Below are 10,608 nucleotides of genomic sequence, written 5' to 3'. Positions count from 1 at the left end.
AAGACTATTTTTTTAGAAAATAAAATTTTCTACAATAAAGGTAACTTATAATTTTTTTCGTATCTTCAATATTTAAACAGAAATTTATATTTCAAGCTTTCTCAACACGTTAGCTAATTAGAGACGATTGAAATAAAATTTGAAATTGAAATTCTGGTTAAATGGTAAGAGATAGATGAAAATTTATAAAAACTTTTTTGGTAGGGAATAAAATTTTCTACAAAAAAAATCACATTATTTTTTTGTATCTTTAGTATTTAACTCAGATTTTTAAGATTTGATCATTCCGTATTGATTTTTTTACAAAAACAAGTTCTATAGTTTTTCCATTGAAAACTGAAAAAAATCGTGTTCTTCGCAAGACACTTTTTTCTTTTTTAAGAATTTCTCGAAGATCATCTAGAGGAGTCAGAAAAATCATTATTTGCAAAAAAAAAAAGCAACATAATTAAAGTTAAAAGTGACAACTATAAATATATCAATTTTAACATTAATCAATTGAAAAACCTCTTTAGAATTATTAAAAAAATCTCTTTTTTCGGCCTTCTAATTGCATATAACCCCTTAAAGAAAAACAATTAAACAATAAACGATTAATTAATAAGTAACAATAAAAAAAAAAACCTTACCGTATTTTTTGTAATTAAAGTGACTTGAGAGAATCGCAGAATAAATATATGTATTAATTCAAGGTAGCGATTAATTATTTCTTCTCAAAATACACAACACTAACTTTCCATCGAATAGAAGTGTATAATAAATTGAATATTATAGCGTAATAGAATGTCTCGCTCAGTGAGACATTTCCTCCGAGAGTGGCCGGGAAATCGAAGAATCGAATTAGACAATCATAGAAATATAATTATAGGTCTATCAGGTTTTTCCAAGATTTTTCGGTATAAAAGCTTCAGCATCCAAAATGGATTCGTCAGTCAACATTCGTCAAACAATAGATTCATCCACTTCAGCCAGCCGAAACTTAGCCGGTAAGTCTTGATTCAGAATCTGAAATCTGAAATATATAATATATAATAATATAAATATGAATAATTATTGACGATTATTACAAAGATCGATTTATAAATAGAATGTATGATCGGTATAAATCAGTATCTACCAATATGGACATTGGATGCCTCGAAAAAAAGCATAAAAAAAGTCTATCCATATTAATTGAACGGCAACATACAATGGCAGGTAAATGGTAAGGTGAACACGGAAGCGATGTTGAGATTCCGGTTATAAAAGCGTGGGACAAAACGTAGTGATCATTGCTCGCGAAGAGATGTAAGAAGCTCAAGAAGATCCTTACAACTTTATCTCGTTTTATTACTACAGTTTTTTTTTATTAATCATTAATAATTAATAATTATTTGATGTGTTTGTTTTTATAAAACTGCAGATTTTTCGGCTGCCGATTTACGTCTTCTACAAAAAAAAACATGTCAAATTTAACTATTTTAAATAAATTTTCAATATGACTTATAATTATGATTAATGATAACAAAGTGAAAAAAAAATGAATGCTAAGTGACTTGTAGATAGTTGATTATTAAAAATAATAAATGATATATTTGAATGCCTAGCCATGAAGATTTCAAATGAGTTGTGTCTATTGTTCATTGTTGGAATCATCACGATGGTTATCGCAATGCCAGCTGATGGAAATCGTATCGGTAAGAAGAAGAAATAATTTATTTTAGTGATGAGCTTTGTTTTATATCAATTGATTTATAATTATAATTAGGAACGTGCATAAGAAACTGCGCTCAGTGCAAGAAAATGTTCGGGCCGTACTTCGAGGGTCAATTGTGTGCAGACACATGCGTCAAGTTCAAGGGAAAAATGATTCCGGATTGCGAGGACGCCGACTCTATTGCACCGTTCATCGTACCACTCGAGAACGAGTAGTTTTATTTATAACTTTTAACTAAATGAATTAACTTTTTATTTTAGTTATCAGGATTTTCTTTTGTCTTGCTATATTATCTTAGCTATTTATTTATTTATTTATTTTTTTTTTATTTTAATGGTATTCTTGATCAACGGATTTGCATTTTTGAGTTCCTTGTTTTTAATTGTCGACGCTAAATTATAACGTAATAGCTATGCATCGTAGATAATTTATCCACGTACTTTGTTGTGATTGTGACTATCATACGTAAATACTCAGGGAATTTATTTTAATTGTTAAGTTTTCTTTCTTTGTGTTCTCAGTTGGCAGTTCTTATATTTTTTTTTTTTTATGTTACAATTATTTTTATATACGAATACTTTTGACGATGATGAAAAATGTCTGATATGGTTGTAAGAAATATTGAATTTAATAAAATGAGTCATCTTAATTATTTTTTTTATTTCTCCCTCGTTTCTGACAGATTTTGTAACATCAATTTTGATTCTTAGATTTAATTATGAAAGTTATTCATATTTCTACGGAAATAATAATAACGATAATAATAATACAACCGACGACGTTAGCCGAGTGGTCAAAGGCGCACGACCTATAGAGCACTCGAACTAACTCACCGGCCAGGCGTGGGTTCGAATCCCAAGGTGGTCTTAGGAACCAGCTTGAATAAAATTCGACCCTTGCCGCGTAGATTAAGATTCTCAAAACCCCAAAAAAAACCCACCGTACCACTCCCACCAGTTAAAGTCGGCGATATGACTACAGGAGTTAAAACCGACTCTAAACAAAAATTTATGAAAAAAGTAAAAATAATAATAATTAAATTCCTAAAAAACATAAAAATCCATGTGCTGTATATATTTAGTAAATAAAAAATGTTAAGTGGCAATTTAAATTAATCAAAATTAAATATTGAGCGACAAAATAATATTTTGCTTATTTAAATTGTTGCACTGCCATTAGTAAAAAGTTTGGTGACGCCACGGCTATCCAAATCGCTCCTGTAAAACTGTCAAAAATTTCTTTCAATTTAAAACAAAAAAAAATGTCTTATTTGTAAACAACAAATTTCTTTTAAAAAATTATAACTACAATAATGAAATACAATTTTAAAGTATTTTCAATTTGTCATAATTTTTTTTCAATTGTTTACAATTCAGAGTTATTGATCAACAATTTTTACAAAAAACTACCCGGGAAAAAATGAATTTGCCTAATATATATTTATGTATAATCACTTATATGTAATAAGACCTGAAAATTGGCCAGATCTAATCATATATAATTAGATATAATTATTTCTATAAAAATAAAAAGAATTAAGCGTGCGCGGGGATCGAAGCGGGGACCTGCCGCTTAAGAGACTAACACGCTACTTTTTTTTTTTTTTTTTTTTAAAGAAGTTTATTTGCTTAGATAAAATACATTTTTTTGTTAATACATTTTAGGCTGCATAACTTAATTTTAAAAAAAGCCTTAAGATTCTTAGATATAACTTATATCAGTAGTTTAGACCGCAAGTCTCCTTAATTGGAGCGGCTGGGGTCTATCCGTTTTTCCTAAATAAATAATTAGTGTTTATTTGTTCTCTAGTCACTTAAAAATAAGTATTGTTGCTTATAAATAATTAATTTCTTTTATAATAAGGCTCAAGTGCAAAGTCATCTTCCAAAACCACTTATATAACTCGTTTCATGCTTTTATACTTATAAACTAAATAAATAATATAAAAACTAAAACTAAATTATGTACAAATATTTACAGTTCTTAATCTAAAAATTACACTGCACTATTCTGGGTGTAGCCTTCTTCTTAGCTCTTTACGATGCTTTGATTCGCTGGTGAGCCACCAATATTTTTCGTTCAGCCTGTGATCGTCCATTTTATCTCTCGTCGGGAGAGCTTTTGAATAGGTGAAGTTAAACCATTTGAGTTTTAGGTCATCTGCAACATATTCAATCCTTTTATGTGCTTTGTGTCTTTTCCAATGGTAAATGGTTGGCACATTATGTTCGTCTTGGATGAGTCCCGCGTCGTCAAGCGGTAAAAATGCTTGAGGCGGGAGCGCACCAGTGTCGTTTCTCTTGGCTAGGTCGTCAGATGTACACTTGGCCAGCTCTCTGATTTCAGGGTTATCGATTAGAGGTAGTTTACTGAAGTAATCTTTAATTAGTCTGATGATATGTGAGTCGATTCTTGGTATGTCAGCAATGTTATATAACTCGGCATTGCTGACGAATTTTTTGTACCTAAAAGCTGCTGATCTGTAGGTACCAATGCATGCCCTGAGACATTTCCTCTCGAAGATCCTGTAGTTTTCCATAACAGCTGCGCTGGTATTCCACCAGATTGGCGTTGCATAAGTTAGTATTGGTCTGACGAGTAGTAAGTAGCAAATAATTTTTGCTCTTCTACTGAGGTTGTTGTTATAAAAAATTCTATTGTTGGCTTTGAAGGCGGCCTTAGCTTTGGTGAGTTGAATGTCTGGATGATTCCTGATTCTCAGTAATTGATCTATATGGACTCCAAGATACTTGACTATATTTTTGTGTGGTATTTCTATTAGTTCGCCTGTGTTCGGTGATGGAGTGAATATTTTAAATTCGTCGATTTGCAAAAGTGCTTTTTTGCTAATATGATTGGACCCTCTTCTGAAGACGGCAGTTTCACATTTTTCTGGATTCATACGTAGGTTCCATGTTTTATAATAACTGTTAATTTTATTGACCAGTGCCTCTAGGTCTTCTTGAAGTTTTGCTGGGTTTTTACCAGCTATTCCTACGATTATATCATTAGCATATGTGACTGCAAACAGATTTTCAGACTTGTTCAGGCCAAATAATTGTAGCAGAGCCATTGTGTAATTGTTGAAAAGTAGTGGGGAATTAATAGTTTCCTGTTGAAGCCCTTCTAAAATTTTGTAGCTCTTTTTTGATTTGTTTACGCCGCCCCATACTCTGAAAGTCTTTCCCAGGATCATATCCAGTATGAGTAGCGTGAGCCAATCAGGGAAACCAAGTTTAATTAATTTGAATGTTAAGCCATTGATCCATAGAATAATCCATACTGAGTCGAAGGCTTTCTCAAGGTCAATCAGCGCAACTGCAACGCGTTGATTATTATGGAGGTGATTCAAAATTGTGTCCACAATTTTGTGAATTGCATGCGTAGTGCTATGTTTGGCTCTAAAGCCAAATTGAACATTTACCAATGTTAGAGGTAAGGCTGATTGGCCTGTAGCTCGCAACTTTACTGAGATCTTTACCTTTTTTCAATATGGGAAGAACTTTGGCTGATTTAGACTAACACGCTACCTGTTTACCTACGAGACTTACTTGAAGAGCAAAATTTGTAATAACTACAAGTAATGCAAATCGTATAGATAATCGATTTTTATAAGTTAAGGGGTTAGAGGTAGTCAGAATTTTCAAAAAATCGATTTTTTTTTGCATTTTCTTAAAGTATAATATTTTAAAAATATTGTGTGAAAATTTGAAGTGAATCCGACAAATTCTTTTCGAGTTATTTAACAATGACCAAAGAATACTCGGGTGCTACGTGGCATTCGAGAGCAGGTAGCTAGAAACACTTGCAAGCAACCGACCTTTCGGGTTTCATTGTCATGAATATCTCCCCATTTTAATGTATGTATAATTATATATATTATATATATTATACATACTATATATTATATATATTATATATTATATATATATATATATATATATATCCTTCTACATATATTCACAATTTGTAGGTAGTACAAGAACTGAAAAATAATTTTTGGTTGCCAGTATACCTGTAGTCGTTGCACTGATCAGTCGATAGTTTTGTGATAAATTATTTCTCAAGTGAATTAAATTATTAACCATGGGACGTGATTATAGAAAGGTTTCAAGAGAACTCCGGAATTCTGAAACAATTAATAAGTCGCGTTCAGTCAAAAGAAAGAATGTTTTTAATCCGAAAACAGCCGAACGTGATGAAAGTATTCAGAGTACATCTTCTAAAAAATTAAAACAAAACACTGAAGATGATGTACCTGAAGACAGCAGTACTGAATTTCGAATAATAAATTTTATTCAGGTATTCACTGCAATTTCTGCTCTTATAAAATGTAAAAAATGTAATGGAAATGTAGTGTTTCAAACAGCAAGTACACATGGGCTGGGATTCAAAATTGTAGTTGCATGTAATAACTGTAGAAATGAATATATTCCTTCCTGTTTGTGCAAGTTTTGCGGCCTGATGGACATGCCGTCTTTTTTAGATAAATCTACGCATACAATTTTACTGAAACAGATTTTGAATTGTAGTAAAACCGTCGCAGAAACCTTCATGACGAAAGCTGTGAATGAAGAAAAGCAAGCAATGCCAACAACTGAAAATGAAGATATAAATCATCTAACTGTATCGGGAGATGGAACCTGGCAAAAACGGGGATATACATCGTCATTTGGAGTTTCTTCTATAATTGGCTATTTTACTGGAAAGATTCTTGACATAAACATTAAAAGTGCATATTGTAAGCTATGTGAGTATTGGAAAAAAAAACAAATACTGTTGAGTTCCAGGAATGGTATCAATCGCATGAAGATGTGTGTTCTGCTAATCATAAAGGGTCTTCTGGGAAAATGGAGGTGGATGCGATGGTCGAAATGTTTTCGTATTCTGAAACTAAATATGGAGTTAAGTATGCCAACTATATTGGTGATGGTGACTCCAAGACCTATTCAGGAATTATAAAATCAGATCCTTATAAAAATACAACTGTAAATAGAAAGGAATGTATAGGGCATGTCCAAAAGCGGATGGGGAGTCGATTACGTACGCTGAAGAGTAACAAAAAAGGTCTTGGTGGTCGAGGTAAGCTCACAGGAAAAGTAATAGACAAACTAACTGTGTACTATGGTTTAGCAATACGCCGGCATTGTGATTCTATTGAAAATATGAAATCTGCTATAATGGCAACCTTTTATCACTACAGCTCGAGTGATGAAAAACCGAATCATGATATGTGTCCAAAAGGCGAAGAATCTTGGTGCTCTTACCAGCGTGCTGAAGCAAGAGGAGAGCTTGATACCTATTCTCACGATTATTCTCCCTTACCTTCTGATGTTTTAAAAGCTATCAAGCCTATATACGAAGATCTTAGTAATGAAAATTTACTTTCAAGATGTGTAGGTGGATTCAATCAGAATAATAATGAAAGCTTTAACTAACTAGTATGGAAAATATGCCCAAAAACGGTAAATACTAGTTATACTATCGTACAAATAGCTGCATACGTTGCTATGTGTATATTTAATGAGGGTATAAATTCATTATTAGTCTTGATGAATACACTAGGACTTAATTGTGGGCCTAATTCTCATCGGTATGCAGAAAGAATGGATGCTGCACGTATGAAAGTAGCAGATAAGCGCGCTAATGATAACACCCGAGAAGGTCGATTGCAACGTAGGCACCAGCAAATCGATATTTTGGAAGCTGCTATGACGGCTGAAGAGCTATTATATGGTCCAGGAATAGATGACTCAGTGTAAGTTATTAAATAATTCTTATAATTCGACATAAATCCATAGCAAAACTTTAAATGCGTTTTTCTCAAAACTATGTTTTCTGAACTGGTGATCACTGTAACTTAAAAACTGCTGGGTAGATTTCAATAAAATTTATTGTACTTTTGAAAAACATTAAAAACTCGTGCCTGATCGAAGGATTTTTTTTTTTTCAAAAATTTCGATTTTTCTTTAACAATGAACTGTTGATTTTTTCCCGAAAATCTAGAAAAAAATTTCCTGAAGCTGCCATTTTGTTAATTTCGAAAAAAAAAAAAGCTTCGATCAGGCACAAGATTATCTATTAATAAAACTAATTTTTCTTATCCGATTGATTTTAGATGAATCTCCAAGGACTTATGATGATCACCGCAAAGGACTTCGGGAGGAACGGGCTTTACAAAAACAGCGATAACTTTTTGAATTATTAATTTTTTTTTTTTGAAATTTTCGTGAAGTCAAATTGAAACGTGTTCTAATAAAGCTATGTTTTTATTTTTGTCAAATAAAGTAATTAACTACAAAAAAAAAATTATTGAAAATCATCATTTTTTCAGGCCTCTGAGTACCCCTAATCCCTTAAGTTGATTAATACAGTTCTACTATTTCATCCACAAAATACTATAGTTTAAAAGATTATTAATCATTGGAGTAGCAAATTCTGAGATAAAAACAGAGAATGTTTTATAGTAATCACAAAATATCCTCTGGAATAAAAAAAGTTACATACAATTGTATATGATTTATATCTAGTTACATATGATCTCCGTATAGTTACACTGATAGAAGGATTTGTTTATATTTAATGAGCTTTATTAACTGTTAATAAGTGATTTTTAACATCATGGGATTTAATAAATATTTATTACCAGTTAATAAATTATTTATTAAATACGATTTATTAAATGTTAATAAGTATTTGTTAACAGTTAACAAATATTTATTTAAAATTAAAAGCAAAAATAGCAATTTTCTTTCGACATTTTTTATGACCCGATAGCTAAAATACATGATAATAATTCAAATCACTAAATAAATTAACGTTTTTAATATTTAAAAATATAAAAGATAATTATGAGCTGTGATAGAATTCGGTATGTTACAATAAACATTATTATAATGTAATATAATTAATGCAAATAATTTATAAAGATGATTTTTGTTTATAAGCAATCTTTATATCATATGACATTGCAAGTAAGACAAATTCACTCAACGAAATATTTGTTAACTATTAATAAATACTTATTAACTATTAATAAATGAACTTTCCTCTCAAATAAATATCTATTGAATGTTAAAAAATAATTATTAAAATTTAATAAATCTAACAATTTTCTTCAAACAAATGAAATTTCTAATAGTAAATAAATCGTTATATATAAATACATATCATTATATATAATTATCAAAAAATGCTGCATCTAATTATACATTATTATATATTAATAAATGTAAGTTTAAAATTTATATTTGATGAGACATAATTATGTACATAGCTTTTGGTCCTATATCAATTAAATCTGATCAAATATAATCATATGTAGATTTATATACATAATTATATATAGCCCTAGATAACTTAGGTCTAATCAGATCTAATCATGTATAGACTTGTATAAAATATACATATAGTATATCAGTCTGTATATTATTATAAATATTTTATATAAAAATTTATATATAATCATATATAATTCTATATATTCAATATATGATCATATATAATAGGGTGGGTCAAAAAAATCGAATAATTTATTTTTGATTTTATACTCTGAAAAATAGGTTCGTAGACACCTAAAAAGAATTCTCTCCAAGTATAAGCTCTTAATTATAACGGGAAGGTCCTCCGCTTTGCGGGTTTCTATTTTTTTCGAATAATCAGATAAAAAAATTTATATCTCGCTTCCAACTGCTTGGAAAAATATTCCGTGGCATAGATTTTGTGAGAAATTGAATGCTTTACAAAAAAGGTCTCTTATGACTTTTTCAAAAACTCAACCGATTAAAAGATATTCATAGTTGAAGTTTGGCTATTTTAAGGAAAATATTCGTTTTTATTATGAATTTTATAAGTCGATGAAAAAAATTATTTCGGATTGCGGAACTCATGATTTTGTAGGAAATTTACTGCTCTACAAAAATGGTCTCTTATGATTTTTGATTAAGTGAAGCCGTTACGAGATATTCATCGTCAAACATTAACGAATATCAATATTTCCAGTTTTTGATCAATAATTCGATAAATTTTAATTTAAACTATGAGTTTCAGGAAAATTTACATAAATTTGAGTTTCGATCGATAAAGAAATGTTATAATAAGTTAGATAAAGAATTATTGGAATTATCATTGATTTTCCTTGGAGAAATGCCTCAAGAAAAGATTTCTTTCAAACGTCCTGGTGCTGTTCATCATGCTAGATGGATGGCTAAGGCCATTTATAGTTTGAAAATGTATCTATTCAGAGATGAATTCAAACTCTCTCAGAAAGAATTGCATGGTCTTCGTCATTTCTGTATTTTTATAGTCACATTGTATTTAAAAGCTTGGTTTTCATCAACTTCTGCAACAACTGCTGCTTATCATGACTTGCAGTTTATGAAAAATTTATTGGAGTACAAACATATCAATCCTTTGATTTCTTCAGCTACGTGTGAAAAAATGATTTCGCACTTATGGTATTTGAGCGATGAACTTGCCATTTTATCACTGTTTGACGATGGCGTTCCATTAGAAGTAAAAAAAGTATTGTTGAAGCTGTTAATACTCGTGAAGGTACAGATTCTAAAGCTAAAAGATTTGTAATTGCTAAAAAGATTTGAATTCATTGGCGCAGAGAACTCTGAGTGACTTTGTGTCTAAAAAGTCATTAAATCTTTTCAAAATCTTCGATCTACCGTATGACTTTCTTGATGTCGATGTTGAATTATGGCCTACTAATGAGAGTTATCTCGAAAATAAAGAATACTTTCAACAACTAAAAGTTGTCAATGATTCAGCAGAGCGAGCTGTTGCATTAGTCAGTGAATATAATCAATGCTTGACAAAAATGAAGAACAATTCCAGTACTTATTGCAAGTTGTCAAAGAACATCAAAAACATTCCCAAATTGTAATAAAAGAAATTATTTATAG

At 30.4% G+C, this 10,608-nt stretch overlaps 3 protein-coding genes across 7 annotated transcripts in view; 2 read left to right on the top strand and 1 right to left on the bottom strand.

Moving 5' to 3' along the window:
- LOC141533543 (uncharacterized) overlaps positions 1–10,608 on the bottom strand; it is a 233,272-nt gene that overhangs the window by 76,201 nt on the left and 146,463 nt on the right. The gene's annotated exons all lie outside the window — the stretch shown is intronic.
- Positions 828–2,128, top strand: Eh (Eclosion hormone). Its single transcript, XM_074252644.1, has 3 exons — positions 828–986; positions 1,587–1,676; positions 1,748–2,128. The coding sequence occupies exons 1-3, from the start codon at positions 920–922 to the stop codon at positions 1,909–1,911; spliced, it is 321 nt and encodes a 106-aa protein (XP_074108745.1). The 5' UTR covers positions 828–919; the 3' UTR covers positions 1,912–2,128.
- LOC141533686 (uncharacterized) lies at positions 6,150–7,986 on the top strand. Of its 5 annotated transcripts, none has more exons than XR_012480329.1 (4): positions 6,150–6,428; positions 6,487–7,161; positions 7,262–7,454; positions 7,815–7,986. XR_012480329.1 is itself a non-coding variant. In XM_074252697.1 (3 exons), exons 1-3 carry the CDS (start codon positions 7,140–7,142, stop codon positions 7,816–7,818), a joined length of 219 nt encoding a protein of 72 aa, XP_074108798.1. In that variant the 5' UTR covers positions 6,967–7,139; the 3' UTR covers positions 7,819–7,966. The 5 variants fall into 5 exon arrangements, 2 of the variants coding, with proteins under 2 accessions (XP_074108798.1, XP_074108797.1); XR_012480328.1 differs by having other exon boundaries at positions 7,244–7,454; positions 7,815–7,985; XR_012480327.1 differs by having other exon boundaries at positions 6,487–7,454; positions 7,815–7,985.

The sequence above is a fragment of the Cotesia typhae genome, unplaced genomic scaffold (assembly GCF_013202065.1).
Source record: "Cotesia typhae breed Kobodo isofemale line unplaced genomic scaffold, CoteBio_Ctyphae scaffold_121, whole genome shotgun sequence".
NCBI lineage: Eukaryota > Metazoa > Arthropoda > Insecta > Hymenoptera > Braconidae > Cotesia > Cotesia typhae.
This window is presented reverse-complemented; position numbering and strand designations above follow the sequence as displayed.